This window comes from Taudactylus pleione, unplaced genomic scaffold (assembly GCF_031769625.1).
Source record: "Taudactylus pleione unplaced genomic scaffold, aTauple2 ptg000016l, whole genome shotgun sequence".
Classification (NCBI taxonomy): domain Eukaryota; kingdom Metazoa; phylum Chordata; class Amphibia; order Anura; family Myobatrachidae; genus Taudactylus; species Taudactylus pleione.
In genome coordinates, this window is record NW_028284418.1 from 42,203,908 (window position 1) to 42,225,230 (window position 21,323).

The 21,323-nt window shown below is 40.0% G+C and overlaps 1 protein-coding gene across 1 annotated transcript in view; it reads left to right on the forward strand.

Annotated features, from left to right (window-relative positions):
- MICU1 (mitochondrial calcium uptake 1) overlaps window positions 1–21,323 on the forward strand; it is a 245,732-nt gene that overhangs the window by 89,351 nt on the left and 135,058 nt on the right. The window contains exon 5 of the mRNA XM_088475745.1: window positions 9,998–10,041. Coding sequence (XP_088331871.1) covers window positions 9,998–10,041 — 44 coding nt within the window. The remainder of the gene's footprint in view (window positions 1–9,997; window positions 10,042–21,323) is intronic.

The window sequence follows — 21,323 nt, forward strand, 5'->3', positions numbered from 1 at the left end:
AAGCACTATGAATAGAGTCTATACAAATGTCTCTGATATGCAGCTGTAGTCCCAGGTTTCAAAGATTTGCCACAAAATGTTTGCTTTGACCCATGTCCATGTTTATAATACAGTGTATGGAGTCGATTCTCAGTATAAATTTTTGTTAATGGCACATGCAGCTGTCAGTAGCAGGTCCTATCCAAGATGTTGCGTACATTTGAGCTTATTACATATATCTAAAACAATACAAATGAATACATTATTTTCCTTGTTGTTGTCAGTAGATTATATAGACTTGTTTTCTCTGTACACATATCATTAAGAAAAGATTTATAAAATATCAAACCTTCGGCTAACTGGTTAAACTGCTATCCATAGAAGATAGCTCCCTTACCGACTTCCAGCTGCCGGATACAGTGTTTACAAAAGGTCAGACATGTTACCCTTTATAAAATGACAAGGTCGTTTCTTGTTGTTCGAAGCTGAATGCTGATGTTCTGCTATTGGCGACAGGAGACATGTTACACAAGTAACATGTAATGGCTACAATACAATCTGTAGTATTCTGTCTGTCAGAAAAGCGAGGACCACCTGCCTGGCTAATGTACCGTGCAAGCGCAGTATTGGTGTTATGGTCACATACACAATTTAGTAGATTGTGTATTAGCAGAGTCATCCCAATTTTCAGTGTGGTTGGATAATGGTCTTATCCCGCACTCTAGTCTTACAAAAGTCTGAGGTCTGGCTAAGTGTCACAGAATTTATATGGTTTCCATAGCAAATGTGTTTTTTTCCGGGTTTTTGTTTGTTTTGTTTTCTGTATGATAAAACACAGCTGTGTTTATTACAGGATGTCTAAATGCTAAAGTAATATCATATCAAACATTCTTCCATTTACAAAATACCAATAAACAATAAACTTCTTTGCTAGTAGCCTTATGCATATTACAGATGTATCCACATACACTATTGCTGCAGTGTAGCCAAACAGCCCCTCTCGGTGCGCTCGGTCCTGTATGACTCTGCTATTGCCGAGCGTACTTTTGCAAACTAAGTCTGTATGCAAAGCACAACGAAGCTTGGCGCGGAAAAAAGCCGTGGCCGCTGCCTCGTAGCGCAGTATATTGCATCTGGCGCTAGCAGAGTAGCATGGGACCAGCCGCGACGAGAAGGACTGTTTGGTGTGACTGCAACAAGGATAACACATCTGTGCTAGGGTCACATATCAAATTAATCAGTGCTGTCTCGCAGTGCTTCTTGGTGTTATGACATTGCGACTTAGACTACTTTTTTTTTTGTTTAAAAAGACGCCATAAATATACTTGGCGATAGACTCTCACAAAACCTAGTGGCTCATTTGCACCAGGCATCTCGCGCCGCATGGCGTATTGAGGCTAGGTGTATGAGGACACATCTCTTTTTTTTTTGCTTCAGTCCTAAAATGAAACATAGACATGTACTGTACAGAAATCAAAACACAAAAAGCAAAAGACTTTGCTTTACCATAGAAAAACACAAAACTAAAAACAGCCAAGAGTCTAAAATAGAGTTATGTGATTTGAACCCACAGGAACAATTTTCGTGTCATATATGCTTTTTTATACATACATGCTTATTTTAACTGGTCAGAGCAATACAGTACAAGGAACTTGGTAGTACAACAGAGTAGACCTTATTTTCAAGAATTATTGGCAGAACTTTCTGAGCTTACATGAAAAATTAATTACATTTTCAAGTAAACAGTTCTGAAATTGACGTTCTCATCTTGATCCTTTTTCAAATAAACCATTATCTACAATCCACTAATAGTCATGACATTTTAATAACTTCTAAAAAGGAAATGGTGTCACAACCAATTTATATTTTACATGGGATCAAGAAAGAAAACAAACAAATTGTATCCCCCAAACAATTTGCAATTGACCACATTGTATTATTTTGTTTGTACCAGCATGTAAAATGTCTACACATGGCTGTGGTTTCATGACAAAAACAAACAAAAGAGCTGTGCAGTAAAATAAAATGTCAGAAAACAAGAAACTCGACTCCATGGCAAACCAGCTTGTGGGCAGGGCCGGATCAAGGGGGGAGGGCAAGTACCCCCAGCCCCCCTCTCTGAGAGGGCCCCCCACCATCTGCCGCAGACCAGTCTGTCTGAGTGTCAGCATCATAAGATTAAAAATTAAGACAAACCTTATTGAACAGTTTTGCAATAGTTCTGAAATTCCCCTTATATGATCTGGGGCATTGAGCAGAGCAGGTTTAAGGGGGAAGGGGCACGGTGCCTAGGGCCCCCTCTGTCCTGACAAGAGGAGGAGGGCTGGAGAAGTGGGGATGGGCCTCCCTGTTTTAAGTGCTCTGGGCCCCCTGAAGGCTTAATCCGGCCCTGCTTGAGGGATGCAACCAAGCAATCAAATATGGTGCGGGAGTGGGGTGTCAAGAAAAAAACATTTAAACACAGATTATTTTTGCCACCTAATCTCCTTTCCTTTATTAAGCCTGTGAGATGAAATCCCTATCTTGCAAACAAGTTTTTAGAATGAGCTGGACTCTAATGTGGAGCTTCAGGAAGTATAAAATCGTTTTTTCTGACCAACTTTGTTCTTGAAAAATTGAAATTGCTTTAGCCAGAGCCGATTTATGCCATTTCTGTTATTTACTTGTTCTGGACACTAAGCCAGGTTGATGTGAGACTAGGAGAAAGCAGGGTTTGTTCGCAGCACCATTTTATCTCAATGTAGATTCATTAAATGATTCCTTGTACCATAAAACCTGAAGTTCTCTAATGGCAGATGTGATTGCAACCAAGAATGTAACTGAGTGTGAGCTGCTCGACAGATACTTTATGTAGCTGTTAAAAAAAGATTCTAGTGTTAGCATGAGTTCCCATGGGGCCATTAAAGATTTATGCCATGGCAAATTCATCTTTGCAGATACCTGTACCTTTTAATGTATTAAGGCCAGACCATTCTGTAATATTTCCTGAAGAAAGTCCAGTATTTAAGGAATGCTAGCATTCGGTGCTATTATAGGTTGTATTTGCACCAATATATATATTTTTTTCCAGATTGTGCAGTATTCTTTTCACAAATTTGTTTCTTGCTTGTAGTAATAGTACAGTGACTTTTTTTTTCCAGACACTCTTATGTTTCAATATTGATCCCTCCATCTTCCTACCATCAGAGATAGCTGTTCTGGTTTCGGGTACACCGACAGAAGAGTTAGAGGCCACTGTTGTCCATGGAGTATCCCTTTTTGTACTGCAAGGTCATGGTCTGCAAGGCCAAAGTTCTATCTCTTCTGCTGCTTTCCTTTTTTATCTTCTTTAAGGTTCTTGCAATTAGAGGAACAGTACGGAACACACATCATACTTTAAATCTCCAAGTTCTTTTTAAGGTATCTGTGCCTTTATGCTTTTGAGTCTGTGACAGGAGTAGTACTATTTTGGTGTAGTATTTTGACTTTTTGCCATCAGGTCTATCTAGTGAATGCCAAATTTCAAAATTATTTATTGAACCACTTTCATGTACAACTTCCATTTCCCTGCTTAGATCTGACATTGACTGATGTAATCTGCCACCTTGTTGTCCTTTCCTGTTACATAGTGTTGTGAGGAATGTAGGGACGATTTGGTGATGCAGCTGACGGTAAACGGGAGCGCACAACAGCCGACATTGTGGGTACACACTAGACGATTTTGACGATATGTTGTTCCTATCTGTCAGAATCGGACATATCGTCCAAGAAATCGTATAGTGTGTGTGTGTGTACCGGGCTTTAGATTGTTCTCTGCCCATGATGTAAAGGTTGATATTTATATAATCATGCACCTTCTTTTGGTACCTTTGTATCCATTTATAGAAGCTACCAACATCTGATAAGCTCTTTAGTTGTTTTTACTCTAGTTGAAATTTAACACCTCATTACTCTTGCCTTAAAAATGTATGCATACCATCTGTTTTCCTTTCGACTCTATAAGCCTTTTATTACTTTGTGCAGATGAGCACCTCAACCCTTGCTGCTTGAAGTCTGCTACGGTTCTGATAAGCATTTTCCACTTGGCTCCTAATGTCTGATCTTGCTACTAGTCCAAAGGCTTTCTGGAGTTCTGTGTTGGAAAATAATCCAGATTTCTGGATTGCGATATCTTTGTCTGAGTGCTTATTGTTGCAGATCTTCCGTATGCCAGTTTGCCTATAGGATCTGATAAACCAGCTGTTGAATCTTTTTAAATCTCTTGTGATGTTGATGCTGTGTCTGTCTGGAATCCCAGAAGCTGCAGCTGAAGAAGTCGAATTTTGAAGTAATTGTTGACGTCAGGAAATCTCCTTCTATAGACCTGAGGATGGAGTTGGGAATAAAAACCTGTTTTCTTCTGGCAAGCCACAATATGGAAATCACTTGTTTCTTCAAAAGCATTTGTATTTTGTTCATATTTGTTATTTTTTTTTGTCCATTGTAGAGCTCGCGACTTCACAAAAACATTTATGTTTTTCCTAGAATTGTGTTTTGTATTTATTTCTTATATTATCCTGGAACGTAATGTCTTTTGTAGGAAGCATCCAAGCCTACACATAACTCAAACTTCTGCCACACACTAGGAGGCAACCTTGGTCCATAATCATTGTAGACTTATTGGATGTCTTCCCTGTTTTCCATGAAAGGGACTAAAAAGATGCCTGTGTGAATTCCTGTTGCATTGAAGTAGCAGAACATGATTTTTATTCTCACCATAGGTAACTTAAGTAGACTGGTATATTTTCAGTACCTTTTTGAAATATTATGTCTAGTTTTTTATCAAAAAGAAAACCATCTTCAAAGGGGAGTATAGTTAGGATGTTTTTAGATTGTTGATCTGTCCGTGATTGTAGCCATTGGGCTCTCCTAGCCACCTGTAAAACCGTAACGCAGGTGTCCTAAGGCGAGCTCAGGGAGGACAAAACCTCCCGTGGAGCAGTGTAGATGCTATGCCTTTAGCTGAAAACATAATTACATATCTTCCAAAATTCTTGATTGTATTATCATGAAACCCGTGCAGTTGGTCTGTGGTCTTGCGGTATGACCCCCATATACAGCACTCCACGAGCGTGACCAGCACTTCCTGAGATGCTGGACTGCCTTCAGGCTCTCCACAGACAATGAACAGATGACGTGCACATGTGCATGGCATCTATTCACCCAGTGCTGAGGCTGAAAGCGGGACAGTTGGGGGGCATGTAGTTGTACCCATGTAACTAATCAAAATAAAACAAATTCCTAGCCATCTAACTAACATAGTCTTAAGCTGGGTACACACCTATACATCGTGGGCCCGTTCTTTTGATATCGAGAGAATGGCCGTTGGGTTGTATAGGTGTGTACGCTGTCCCGATACAGGAGCGTAGCCGATAAGTGGCTTATAACGCTCCTGCAACAGCCGGGATTGAGTGTACTGTTTAATATTTATTGGGCTGACCACCTGATCCCATAGAGGCCCGTACACACTCTGCTATATTTGCACAGTGTGTACTCTGCTCACAGGCAGCTGACATGGGGTCACACTGGGGACACACTGCAGTACTGACCGGGAGAGTTTTACCCGATCAGTCGCTGTTTGAACAGGTGTGTACCCAGCTTTAGGCTGCTTGGGGGCAGGCTCCAGCTCCATACTACTGGCTTTAGCAGTACTCAGCAGTGCAGCAGGCCTAAAATGTTTACAGCTGCTCCTTCTTGAGAGCTGACTTGTCCTTTATAGTGTCAACTGAACGGATCATGCTCTGCGCTGCATCATAGCACTGGCTTTTTAAAAGGATGAGAAGCATGCCTTCTGTGCCTGCCTCTGGTAGTAGAGAACAGTCTCAACTACAGAAAGGCATTCCAGTAATAGTTTAACTTCTAGTATCACATTGTGCATCCTGATCATCGGTATTGTCAAAGTTCAGTCAATGAGCATTTTTGGTGCATACCTTGATTGTCAAATTACTGCTGTCAGTGGTGGTTATCTGTTCTTCTGGTTTACCATTCCATGCTTTTATGTAGCTTTTTTTTTTTCTTTCATTTTTAGGAGTAATGAATGGTATTCAGGTTCCAGAAAAGAAAAAGGGAGGGATTGGGGAGCCATCGCAATTAAGTGTATAGGTTCAAGGGGATATGTAGATTTTTAATACAGTAACATACTGCAGAAATAATAATGTACATGTTTGATTAAAATTCTAAAAAAATCTGCTAAATACAGTCAATCATGTGTTACTAGGCCTACTGTTTAGTTCATCCATTGGCAGGATTCGCTCATGGAGTCTTGTGTGTGTGTGTGTGTGTGTGTGTGTGTGTGTGTGCAGATGTGTCCTTATACACCTAGTCTCAATACGCCATGTGGAACGAGAGGTCTGGCGTGAGTGAGCTATACCGAGCCTTGTAGCGTCTTTTTCGCAGGAATGTACATCTTAGTCACTACGCGATCCGACAACACCGCGTCATGAGACTGCACTGATTAATATTCAATACCTTTATCTGTGTGCTATTGCGTCTAAATCTGTACAGTGGAACTTGTGAAAGAAAGCAGCGGCTGCACTTCATATACAGATTCAGCCTCCGTTGCCAACAGATATACAAGTGTCACACATCGCATTAATCTGTGCCGTCTTGTGAGGCGTTGTTTTCGCATTGCGTTGTGACTTAAGATGCACATTCAAGCAAAAAAGATGCTCAGCGCCAGCCGAGTCACACAGGACTGTTTGTCACGACTGCAGCAATAATGTATGAGGACACAGCTGTATATGTAAATGTGTATGTGTGTATATATCTCTGAAATATAAAACCTCAGTCATCTGAAGATTTATGTATTTGTGGCAGATGTACTTAACACGTGTGTTTTAGTAATGAGCAAAACTTCATAACTCTGCTCCTTTTGTGTAAGGATAATTCACCAGATGTTGTTTGAAATTGCACACCTGATTCCCAACTGTTATTTATGTAGACTCATTATTTGTGTTACAAACATATGTGAATTTTATTGCTGTTGATTAAATAGGAGCTTCAGTGATCCCAAGCCAGTTATTTGTCTTTGTCTTGTCTGTTTGGTGAATTGCATTATCCCCCTTCCATATTGAAAAGTTATTCTTCAACGGGTGTGGTATAAAAGATAGACAGTCAATAGGTCGACACATTTTTTTCTTTCTGTAATTTAACCCTAACCCCCACGCTAACCCTTACCTTAAAAATATTGGGAAAAAAACAAACTGTATAGACCATTTAAACATGTCTACTTTTTAACCGTCAACATGTTACATGTCAACCATTTGGTTTCAACCTGACTATTGACCTTTTTACTGTCTATCTTCTATCCGTATACCATCCTCAACATTCTTTGAAGTATTGTATACAAATAAATATAAAAGGAACATTGCTATAGGGGCCCAGCATTAGAAATTGGTAATTACAAAAACCAGCATTATCATGTATATCTCTCATGTCCTAAATCTCAATGTCCCCCAATATTAACCCTATCCCATGCTCTTATCTATATCTAACCAAAAGCCCTGCTCTCATCATATTCCTTAAATTTAATAACATCTCCCGCAGATGAAGTTGTGTCAGTGGAAGTTTTTGCTCTCTGGAAAACTTTTAACACACAAGGTTCTGCAAAGGGCATTGTGGCCCAGTAATTTCTTCAGTGGCCCTGCTGTTAAGCAAAGAACACGAACAAACAAAATACATCTTTTTCCCTATACATCCTGCACTCAGCACAGAGAACCTTGTTTTGCCTGTGTATGGAGTAGCTTGTATCAAGGGAATGGGATTGAAATGCCGACTGTTCAAATCCCAACAGTGGAAGGCCGACAGTAGGAGAGCCGGACGCCCGGTGGTAAGTATCCTAACCCTCCCCTCTCCCCCACACAACCATAACCCTCCCTTAGGGGTGCCTAACCCCAACCCCTCCATGTGCTTAACCCTAACTTCCCCCCAGGGCTGCCTAAACTGAACCCTTCCGGGGGGGGGGGGGGGCAACCCTAACCTCCCCCCGGGGGGTCCCTAAACCTAACCCCCCCCATCCTCGAGGCTAAATGTTATACTTACCTGGCACAAGACGATCGGGATGGCAGGGGTCGATCTTCCGGCGTCGGGATTAAGATAGGCGTTGGTATTTCAACACCTATCTTAAGTCCCATGTCGGGCAGGTAGTGTCAGGATTTAGACCGGCGTCATTGGGTCTGCCGGTCTATTAACTACATCCCGTATTAAGGGCCATGCCACATGCTGCTCTGTATCTCTTCCAGGGCAGTTACCTTACATTGAGTCCCTGTACTTCGTGAGTGAAAGGCAGTTTTGTGTAAATGCGATGTTTACGTAAATATTCAATGTTTTGAGATATGTGCAGAAGCCGCACTGCCGTTGTACAGCTCTGGGTGTGTAATATCGCTTACAGTGCTCCAAATGCCGTAGCATGATTGACATGCTGCTGACATTTGGGGACGGCAACAGGAATTGTTACAGTTAACGGGGGAGTGTTGATCCCATTTTCTGGACGTAGGGTTACTGAGGGTTACTTCGATGGCCGATGTTCACACAATTTGATTCAATACTGCGTTTTCAGGCCCAGCAGTCGATCAGAGAAGCCAGCAAGAGGCGTCTTTTTACACAAGAATCCTCCTGCGGCAATTGCATATTTTAGCACAGCTGTTGTGGTAATAGCGTCCATCTGTGAATCAGCCCCAGTATACAGTATTTTTTTGCTACGTGATCCCTGAGCAAAGGAGAAAAACGTATTATTTTTTTCTACTTACATGCAGCAGTGCACAAGGCAAGACTTCTACATACCTAGGATTTACTCAAATCTGTCAGCTTTTCTTATTCTCCCTTTAATCTATGGTAATACAGTAGCTATACAAAATGTGTATTAAAACTGTTACAAACTCTTTATTTCTTGGCTTCTACTATTTTATGGTTTGTTTTTCATTTGTGCTATATTACTACAGTACCTGAAAACTTTACATAACTAGTGCATATCAAAATAATATGCTTTGGGGTCATTTTCCACTTGAAGATGGATCTTTTTGAAATGCGTTAAAACTTGGGGAATAAGTGTTTTTCTTGTTTCAATATATGCCCTTAAGGTGGGTAAACACTAAGCGATATATCAGCCGTTCAATCGAACAGCCGATTATATTAGAAGTGCGTCAGCGGGTGTGTACCCCCGATATGTCTGTGAACGATGTTGTTCACAGAAATATCGCATCTGCTCTGCAGAACAGCAGATGGGCAATATATCTGCAGGTATATCGGCGTATCAGGCTGTGTGTTGAGTCAGTTAGCCAACCGCCTGTAACACTTGCTGCAGGGACCGCCGGTGACTGATGGCTCAACTGGGTGGTCATTTGGATTAGTTGTGATGTCAGGGAACACACATGGAGTGGCCGATCGGTAAGTGTGTATAGCTTACCTGATCGGCTGCTGTGTCAGAAGATCCGCCGGCACAGTGTGTACCATGCTTTAGAAACAACCTTGTTTCTGCTTTGCAGTATGTTCTGCACAGCAACACAGCATGGGTGCAGTTTAATTAAACATTAATACTTTTTGCACGTACTAAAGCTGCAGGTAAATGACCATAAGTAGATCATTGATCACAAATTGCTAAAAAGCAATGAGTATTTTTGAAGAACTTATCATTTTTATTACTGTGACATTTTTAGCCATGACTTTCATACAGTCACTTTGTCGACATTTACACTGTCAATATTGTAAATTTTTTACAGTGTGAATGTCGAACACAATTTTTGGGTTAGGATAAGATTAGAGTTAGGCTTACACTAAAAGTAAATGTAAAATCCCACTGCTGACATGCTGACTGTCGACATTGTCAGTGTTGATATTGTGAATGTCGACATTCTGTACATGCATATATCCTGTATGTCTGTATTCAGAACATATTAACATTATGCTGTTGACAAAGTATACTGCACCCATGGCACTTTTTGTATAGTTTACTATTGTAGTTGGAAAATAGACACATTTTAAATTTTTTTTTGCTTTTTTACAGATTTGGGCCTGGATCAGTTTATAGTAAAACGATATGATGGAAAGGTGAGTACATGTTCCGTTTACTGTATGAAAATGAATACTTAGGTTAGTGCCTTACAGGTTGTGATGCCGAAAAGGAATGTATATCTGTGAAGAATTTTCTATATGTTAAACCTATATACTTTATTAAACCATTTAGTATTTGGTACCATGTAAATATATATAACATGAGCAAAATGTAACTATTCAACACTCATTTTAACATTTTGTGAAAACTAAGCTTTGCATATGCAGCTATAGATTGCCATGACTGTCTGTTTGCTTTTACATGTCCTTGACCAGTTGATAAAGCTCTGAGCAGAAAATGGTCCTGTTATTTGAACACTACCTTTTCTTTTCCCCTCAAATATATCCTATTTTCTGTTTCCCACAATTCTATCCATCTATCATCAGAGAGGGATAGCTTGGTTTAGGATTTTCCAGGGAGGTCATGCAGGGCTGACCATCACTGCATCCGTTTACATGTGTTCATAGTAATAGAAAAAGTTGCAATGTTATACAAGTATACATTATAGATGTATGGGGACCCTTTCCAGTTTAGTTGCTAATGATCTTCTACATGTAAGTAGAGGTAGAAACAAAAGCATGGAGAACTAACCTCTCTGGAACCCACTCACCTTCTCATGTCGAATATGGTCCAGCTGACCTCTGTTACCTTCCCTTTACCTACCAGCAAGCTAACAGTGTGGCCCTCAACTAATTAAAGCACTCATTTTTTTGAGGATTTTAGTAACAATATCATCGAATATCCATTATATGGGTAATGGCGTTGGTATGATCTGGCTGGTTCTGTGATATCTAAATGAGACCACCAATACTTTCCTTCTACCCAGCAAAGATAGCTCTTTCTTCATAGAAACGGGGTAATGGTAAATGTCCCATCTCCATGAACTTGATATGAATTTAATGAGTGGAATATTCATGGAGTGTTTTACATTGACAACACCTCTGTCTGTTTTGACCACAAGAAATCTACAGAAGAAGTGAGGAGAGTGTCGCCGGACCATTACGGTTATCAGCTTTATCAGATATAGCTTCCCAGTAAGCAGTATAAAGGATTATTCTTTAGTTTATTATTTTAAGAATGATCGTAACCGTCGCATTTTTAGAATACCCCTTTTAGTGTCTGTATTTTCAGTTTTAGTGTATTCATTTTTATTTTTTATTGTAGGTTTTTTTTAATAAAGTAGAATTGCACTGCCACTCTATTAACAGTCATCTGTATAAATGCTATAGTCAGTAAATGATTAAGCTCATCACATCATGCAAAATATTTGTCCCTATGGTGTGTTACTTGGAGTTAAATTAATCTACTAACATAGATACAGTGTAGATAAAAGCTGATGACATACTGTTGAAAGCTCTTTAATTAATTTGGTAAGAAAGATAGATCTCTATGAAGCAATGATAATCTAGGTTTTGCATTAAAAGAGAAGGTTTGCTAACTAGATAAATATCATTTTGATTGCTTTCTCTGCTTCATCAGTCAGTTGTCTTTGGTGACTTTGTGCACATTTAATGAGATTAGAAACATTTTTGGTGGTGTTGTGCATCTGTGTCGTCTTAATTTTTTTTAACTCCTCTCACATTATCATTGTATACAATTGATATTACATTTGTAGCAGTTTGGATGGCTTATCACTGCTCCACCTGCCTTCACATTTTAAGGTGTTGGTGCTCTAATTGGTATCTTTCATATTCATGGGTAAAACGGAGAAAATGTCATCCGTGTATTTTGGACAAGTGTTTAAATCACTCCATAATAATGTTTTGCCAATTGTAATTCATTATATTTGGGCAGTCCCTATTGTGTAGTGCCTTTTGTACCCATTATATAATGTACTTTTGGGTGTAAGAGCTTTAAAAATTAAGCACGAGCAAGTGGAAAAGCAATACGTTTTAAGAGCACCTCTGTCACCCCACCCTCACCCTATCCTTTCTTACTGATGATTTTTTACATCAATATTTAATATACGAGAATTTATTAAAGTTTAATAACAGACAAAACAATTGCTCCCCACTATCTAACACATAAATGTTCTTATGTCACTGTTCTTCTGTCATCTGTAACTTTTATACTAATCAAAATGATCTTTGTAGAGTTTATAACTGTCCGTCTAGTCACCCACAGATACGCTGTAAATAGCTGCAACCCAGTGTTTCAGAACAATTTTTTTAATAGTGTCATGGACTGTAGTGTTCTCCCCAGTATCAATTTCATGGGCGCTCGACCTGGCTATTTTTTACAAGCCACCCAGCACTAATCTGCTCCAGGGGTCTGAAGGCCGAAATCAGCTTGGCACTGAGCTTACTTTGAGTGACAGGCACAGCAACAGAGATCCCTTTCCCATCTTTAAGAAGTAGGGTGCAGTTTGGATGGCCAGAACATTGCAGAGAATGGATAAAGAGAGCAGACATGCACTGTGTATCACCGTGCAGCACTGTCTCAAACTTTTACTGTAAACTGTCCTGCCAGATTACGCCGCCCCCCTCCCGGCTACTATTTAATGCTACCCGGCTGGCAGCATTTTCTGGGGAGAAACACTGGACTAGACATGTTATAGAAGACTGGTTAAACAGCAACATGCCTTTTTAATGTGTGACTCTATTTTATGCTTCAAGAAGCAAACTTGATGCTTCCACTGAATTGAGTCCTTACGTTTTCCGACAAATGCAAGTCATTTTCTAAACAAATTTCTAAGTCTGTCTGATCCTTTATATTCATCCTAGGTTTGGTAAAGCTATTAGGTACAAGCTGCTCTGGACACTTCCAACCACTTGTGCATGAAATGACCATGTGTCACAAGGATACAGGAGCTTTTATCCTACTCTTGAGAATTGTTCCACCTCTTACTGAAGCTTGCTGACTGATGGCTGTGAACAGTCATTTTATTTTGATTCTTCACCAGCAAAGTATGGAGGGCATCAGATCTTACCTCCTTTTTTTTGTATGGCTCTATTACTTTTGGTTTTAGAGATGGCAGGCCCAAAAGTGGGTTCTTATGCCATCTTTTATGTTTATGCCTATAATAGAAAGCACATACTGATCAAACAGGAATTTGTTTGTTTGTAACATTTTACAAACATGGTGAGTTCCTTCCGTAGAATGCTTCTTTTTGTGCAGCTTGACGGTCTAACATTATGAACTACCCCATCCAATCCAAAATTATAGTATGTCTACAAGCTGTAGACTTTTTGTGACCATTTTTCTCCATTTTTTTTTTTTTTTTTAGAATTGAGGACTTGGTAAAAATTAACTTGTTTCACAAAGAGTATTTTATATGTAACCAGTTGTCCACCGAAGTCTACTGTCCGAATATTCATAGATCACCATTCTGAGGGTCATTTTGACTTGAAGGTTCCACTTGAACTTGAAGCCATTGGAGAGCTTGCTCTTAGAGAGACAGAAATCCTAAACCAAGACATTATGATTAGTAAAAAAAAATGTACATGTCTACATTGGGCTTTGGCTTACTTGTCTACAGTACATCATTGAATACTTACACACTCTAATGTTGTACTCCGTGAAATTTATATGATCAACTGATAAAGATTTCAGAATTTACTCCATATTATTGGCTATTGTTACTAAAAAACGTGCCGTTATAAATTCCTTGGGGGAATTGCTTTTAGCAAGGTAGCAAAGGGCGCAAATTTAACTGTGCCACTCATCAGAAGATCAAGATTCAACAAATTGCCTTGTACTAGAGACCTTTACTTATGTTGTCTTTTGTCCATTATAAATATATGCCTGTAGAGACTCCCAAGCCCTGGCAGACTGCGCCACCCTAAGTGATACCGCGTCATTTTCTTTTAAAGTGAGTGGGGTCCTGATTACAAAATCACGTCTTTACATAGCAGGGCCGTGATTATGCAAATTATATAGTCATGCCCATCGCACTTGCCCCTTATACAAAAAGTATTCAACTTTGTGTCCGTATTATTTAAGGAAGAATAAACCATGGGCAGTTTTCAGGATCACTTGGCAAAAACCATTGACCATTAGACAACAAAGTGTACAACCAGGTCTGCAAACCTATTACTTTCAGGAGACGCCCTTTATCTAACTTTCACATTTTGATCCCAACAACCCACTTCCACAAGGCAGTAATTGTGGGAAGAAACTTGTAATTGGAGTCTTGATGGATCTATAGATTTGACACTTTGGATCCCAAAGTCATCAACAAAAGATCATTGATTCATAATTTCCAATAGTTCCCATGTAGATTTAAGTGGAAAGCTGGAGATTAAGACAACACTCCTGAACAGGGTTCTGGACAGCAAAGCTTTCTACTAGGACTTGTTTGTCCCTGGTTTGCCTTGATCAGTTTTTGCTAAGGTTTTGGTTAAACCTCCACAAATTGTTGCTATTTGATTTGTATTGCATACTTAGTGTCTCATTTGATCTTTTATTGATGGTCTAGTTTAATTTGATTAATTACTAGAACTTTACCCACTGATGTAATTTCTTCCTCCTTATACGTATGCTGCATAACAACTATATTTATTAGGTTTTCCCATTTTATTCTTGTTTCTTTGGTGCATAGTATAGTCACTGTGACTAACTTGATTTTACTGTTCCCCTGTGATCTCTGTGACGTATGCATACTTCTGGAGCCTCTTAGGGGTAGAAGTACAAAGGTTTGGAGAGAGAGAGAGAGTACAAACCAATCGGCTCCTAATTGTATTTTTTCAAACACAGCCTGTAAAATGACAGGAGCTGATTGGTTTGTACTTTATCACTTTCCACTTTATCTCTCTCCAAGGCTTAGTACATTTCTCCCTTTTTACTACTAACAGTGTTTTGTGGTGTGATATGTTTTAGATTGAATACTGATCATGCAGCTTGACTGAAAGGTGTCATTGAGTTTTATTTTCATTTGCTACACTGTGAGTGTGCCTCTCTCCTTACAAATACTGAGCTCTAATGGATTTCTCTACGCTGCACATTTGTCTGAAATGTTACCCTCGGGCTAATCTGCTTGTTTTATCGTCTGTTTTATTTTTATTTTTTTCTTCTTATTCTTTCTGGATCTGTTGAAAAACAAGGATTTTTGTTCTCTTTTTCTCTTGAACACCCCCAGCTAGATATAGTTAATTTACTTCCTGGCTGCTTTGTGCTGTGATATAATGCTTATTCTTTGTATTTGCTATTTACCCTGATTTATCCCATGGCTTTCCCCTCCTCTTGCTGTTGGCTTAGACTATCAGCCTTATCCTTTTCACATCTTGATGCATCACTTTTTGGAGGTTGCTGACAGGACAGCATACCTATCATGTATTCTCTTTCAGGTTTGCTAAACGGTCCCAACTGTTCTGTGTTTTCACTTTTCTCCATTTTTTTTTCTCCCTATTTTAATGGAGTATGTATGGGACCCCAAAACCAGCCCCAAGCAGATGGACCCCAGTTGGACATTTGAATGTCCCTGTCAGTAATGCAAAGGACATTAACCATGGATGTTCGGAGCAATATGGAGAATGCAGACACCACTACAGTAGTTAAAAGGAAGTACTTAATTGATTAGAAACTGTGCAAGAGGCTGTGAAGCTCATGCACTGACATTATTTGGGTTATTAAAATACTTCGGATCTCCTGATCTACAATCGTATTTACAAAGCTCCTTTTGACAGAATATTTGAACATGCTTTACCAGGTGTTATCGCTTTCATTGTATTTTGCTTCACTGTTGTCTACTAGGCTGTTGGTGAAAATGGATCACGTTGCACAAGCAATATTCTATTGATCTATCTTTTTTTTTCAAACACTTTGAAGTAAACTTGAGCTGTTAAATCTTAACATAACCCACATTTCTTACTGCAGTACCATGCAGGGATTGTCCTTGAACTGATGCTTAGTCTTCTGCAGTCCTAATTAATATGTACATTCTTCTTCCCTGTGCTAGCAAGAGAACCTCATGTTTCTTATTAAAAATTAAAGCTTCATCTCCTGTGCATGACAGGACATATAGTGAACTTGTGATGTAGTCTGCCCCCTTCATTTTGGCACAAGGCTAGGAAATCGAACTCAATTGTACCCCAGTGTCCAAAGTGTCGCTACTGACACTGCAAGGAAAAGGGACGGCACTCAGAGGATTTTATAGAAATATAGTCCGTTTATATCTTCATATAAATTAACGTTTCGGGGCACAGCGCACTGTCGTCAGGATAAGCACGCAGAATAAAGACAATGTATCACCTACACACACACACACACACACACACACACACACACACACACACACACACACACACACACACACACACACACACACACACACACACACACACACACACACACACACACACACACACACACACACACTGTGTGTGTGTATATATATATATATATGTATATATATACATTTTTAATTTTAGACTGTAATTGCACAGAATACTTGTTAATACTTTTGATTTGTTTTTAAAAATTATAAATAGCACTTGGAAACATTAGACAATAATTTGCATGATGATGGGTTCCAGGCATACCCATGCTTTAGTTCACTATTTGGATGAATGTAGGCCTTTTTAATTTTAAATATTTACACTACATTGTAAATAAGTAGGTTTTTTCAGGAAGAGATATTTAGATATTTTTGTACTGTAGAATCATTCCTTCCTTTGACTGCGACAGGTCAGTGTTGTGATGTTAGATAATGGAAGGATCAGGGTACCCCAACAGCACCAAATCATAGCGTGAAGTTTGTGTGTGTAGTTTAGACATTCACATACTTGTTTTACATGTTTACACTTTATTAATATTTATTTGTTTAACCCAGAAAATAGAAATAAATATTGTAAATGATAACTTCTATACCAAATAAGCTAGATGGTACTGTACAGTTGGTCAATATTGATAAATTGGGATATTTCAAGGGTAAAAGTTGTCATGGAACGGACTTAAAATAGAGGTGAAAAAGTCTCTCAATTGTTTTTACGATACCTATAGGCATAGGGCCAATTAAAGAGCCTAATTTAAAATAGTCCTATACATGTACATATCCAAACATTAAAAATTGATCATATATTGCTGTCCCTTATTTCAGTAACACTTAATATGTATTTTGAAAGCAGATTTGACTGTGGTGTAATTGTACATCTCTCAGCAGCCACATATTCTTATTGGTACTTTTTGTTTACTTTTAATTTTTTATTTTTTACTTGCGATTAATAATACTTCTGTGCAGGGGTGTAAGTTCATGACAGGCACCCAAAGGCGAAATAGAGGGTGGTGCCACCCTCCTATCCCCTGTGCTTTCACCATCAACACACCATCTACACACAGACACAAACCCTCATTCACCACCAACACACCAACAGCACCCAGACATCCCCCATCATTCACTTCTAGCACCCTAGCAGTACTATGACACATCCCTTATTTATTACCAACAGCCCAGCAGCTCCCACCCCCGTCCGCCCTCATTCACTGCCAACATCGCTTCAGTACACAGATCTACCTTCCTCATTCACTGCCAACACCTTTACAGCACTCTGACACTTTCCCCTTATTCACCTTCAACATTCAAAATTATCCCACAAACATTCACCACCAACACTCCAGCAACATCTACACCTGCCCCCCAAGCTGAAGGTGCTCAGAAAAGCACTGAGAAAAACATTATAGACATATGTTTCTCCTCACTCCTGCATCAGCATCACTTACTGTTGCTGGCCAAGATTCATGGCTGTGTGCTGCTCCATGGTGTTCTCACAGCCAGAGCGGGTCCTTGTGCATGTGTGAGGGGTAGTAGGCAGAGCCACTTCTATCTGTGAGCAGTGTTGCACAGAGGCAACGTGACTTGCTGCCTCGCTCCTGGAGGTCTGCACTTCGTAGTCCGTACCAGACCTCCAGGAGCAAGGCAAGTCACGCTGCAGCTGTGCAGTGCTGTTCATTTTAAGTGGCTGGTACACAGATTGGAGTACACCACAGGCAATGAAGGAGATAGGGGGGTGCCCTTCGGAACTGGCACCCCCGGAAGCGGCCGACTCCATTGTCTCCGGTACTTCCGGTACTGCTTTTGTGACGGTTTATCTTTTCTAGAGGGAGAGACTGTCACTACAACTACCTCTTTATACCCGCAGAGCTGGTATCCAGTCATAACAAAAGTCTTCATTATTAATGAAGGCTAGACTGCCAAGCGGCTAGTCCTCTGTTGCCAGAGTGTCCTATAACCATAGTATTTTTTCAGTTATTGTGTAATAAACGCTATTCATTTCCAAGAGGAACTAAATATGGATTTTTTGTCATTTCTGGAATAGTTTATATAACGCTTCCTGAGTGCATGATTCTTTTTTTTTTTTTTTTTTCTATGAAACAAATTGATTTGTCATATTAATATATGCAATTTCCTGTGTCCCAAGTCTGATTATTCTTCCTATCTATCAACCACTGCAGGGAATTATTCATGTGATTATTATCTATACTTTTAGATTTACCTGACTTTTCAGTTTGAATAATTTCCTTAATTGCATATACCAGCTAGGAATAGATCAAAGTTGGAGTATTTGGATTGTAGATAAGAACATGAATTAAAAATGTAAATACCTGCTAAACAAGTCCATTGGTAAAACTATAAAACAGTAAATTACATAGACAAGTATACAACATATTTTGAAGGAATGGGTATGCCGTCAGCGGCAGCCCGACAAGAGCAGAGTTAGAAGCAGCGGAAGCCCGACAGCGCTGGAATCCCGATCGTGGATAGGTGAGTATCTACTAACCTAACCTAACCCCCCTAACCCTAACCCTCCTTAGGGGTGCCTAACCCTAACTTCCCCCCCAAGTGCCTAACCCTAATCCCCCCTCTAAGTGCCTAACCCTAACCACCCCCTTCCCCGCTGCCTAAACCTAAGTCCCCCGGGGAGGTGCCTAACCCTAAATCTCCCCCGGGGGTGCCTAACCCTAACCCTCCCTCCCCCTAGCCTAACCCTAACCCTCCCGGGGGGGTGCCTAACCCTAAGTCCCCCCCGGGAGCCCTAAACCTAACCCACCCCCGCGGCTGTCCGCTCGCGGTGCCCGGCATCCCTACGATCGGGATGCCGGGCGCCGGTCTCCCGGTGTCGGGGAAAAGCGGGCGTCTACATCTAGACGCCCGGCATTTCACCCTTGCCGGGATATGGCAGTCGGGAAGCCGGCTGCCGGTATTTAGGCAGTCGGCTTCCCGATTTGCTTCCCATTTTGAAGAACCATCTTATACCTTCTGTAAGCATCTTATCCTTTATGCATTTTTTTCAAGGTAGGTTGAAGTGATTGCCTCAGTCTAGCTGTCACAGCATGAAGCATACAACATCCCAAAATATCTATATTTTATTTGACATTTTCAGCAGCGGCTCCTACCCTCTTGGATGAGAGGGGCTGCTGCTGCCTGTGCTGCAGTGTCGACCGGACAGGAGGAGACAGTCTCGGTCTGGTCGGGCCCCATTGCCTGTGCAGTAGATCTGGCGGGGGATATAGTTTAAATCCTGACGGTCGGGATGCCAGCGCTCAGAATGCCGGCCCTGGAATCCCGATACCAGTCAGAATCCCGGCGCCAGATTAGGTTTAGGGTGCGGGGAGGGAGAGTTAGGTTTAGGGTTAGGGGTAGGGCACTGCTGGTGGTGGAACTGTGCATTCCTAAAACTCCAGCTTCAAGGGACTGCATCAGCTGCAGCCCCTAGAAGCCAGTTAGGGCTGCCCGATATGATTTGATTCCTACTGGGGTCTTCATCTGTCTATATTCTGGATAAAGATCTTATCAAGGACTGTAATGTTGATCATATGCCACCTTTTTGCACTACATTAGATGGAGAGTACCTGCCTCCACCCCATTTCTCCATTCCCCCACCTCCCCCTAAATATTGTACTCTCATGTTGCAGACAAATAAATATGACACTATTTGAAGATGGTTAACCCCTAAATTCAATTCAGCCATTCAAATGAATACAAATGATATAGAATATGTCCCCAGAACATATTATTATTTTCTCTTTCTATTGGCAAACACATAAAGGCCAGCTGTGTGCATAATCAATTGTGTAACTGCTAATTGTTTTCCCAATAATTGTTCCTCTAGCACGGTTACGTCCTACGATTGGCTGGTGATGTTGAGCTGTTAACAGCCAGCTATCTGTCTTGCTGTAGCTGCAGGGAAGTTGAAATATTATTGACTCTCTGTTGCCTATTACCCATCTTTAATCTGCTTTGGCATTGTGCTTCTACATTCTGTACTGCATGCACTGCGTGCCCACGCACTGAAAGGGCACCAATATGGAACAGAAGAACTGTATTTTTTTCTGCCACTCTTTGCCAAGTATTTTTTAATAAACTGTTAGTTTTGGGTTTTGACAGAAATTAAATAGGATTATGGCAGTGTATTAAAATATATTTCATATCGGCTAGCTTCTTTATATTTGGAGTTTTCTTTAACAGTCCATCTGAATCATTTATCCAGTAACACACCAGTAACGGAGATCTAGTTTAACATATACTTTGCCTCTTTTACTGTGCCACCATTACCTGCATTTCCACACCGTTCTGACTGCACATCGAGAGCTTCGCTTATTAATTGTTTCGTTCCCTATTAGTGTATTCTATCTACCCCACTCCAATATGGAAAAGAGGTGCTTTCGTGACATTGTAGCTTCCTTCTGTCAGTGTTTACACTGGTAAAATGCATGGCAAGTTTAATCAAGTGTCAATATAACAATAGTTTTGACACTAAAATATAATCAAAATACAATATAATGAAAAAAAGAATTGTCTGTTGGGGTACTAATGAGATTTATTGTGCTTTAAAACTGCCTTGTTCAGTGTTAGTCTGGTGAGTACATTCTTCTTTCAGGTACATGGTTGTTATCATATTAATTTCTAAGTAATTGTTTCTTATTGCTTAGATATTTAATTCTATTTCAACATCAAACAAGTTGTATTAAGCATAGCATTGGGGCAGTTTATCCATGATGTATCTAATTATGTGATGGACAATAAGTACTGTATGCTTATTTTTTTGACTAATCACTGAAACTATTTTTATCTTCCCCCTGTATTATAAATTGCACAAATATATATTTAGATGTATGACTTACAAGATAAAATATGGTGAATAATTTAAAGTGGAATGTTCCTGTGTAAGTCATAATGTTAAAATTAAATATTGTTTTCTGACTTTCCCAATAACTGTGTTAAAACTATATTATCACCCCCACTCTACCTCCGTATAATATCTCACAACTTTAAAGACATTGAGTAACTGTTGCTTAGGTGAGTCAATGGAACAGAGCGTAGGACACAATAGTATAGTGCAAG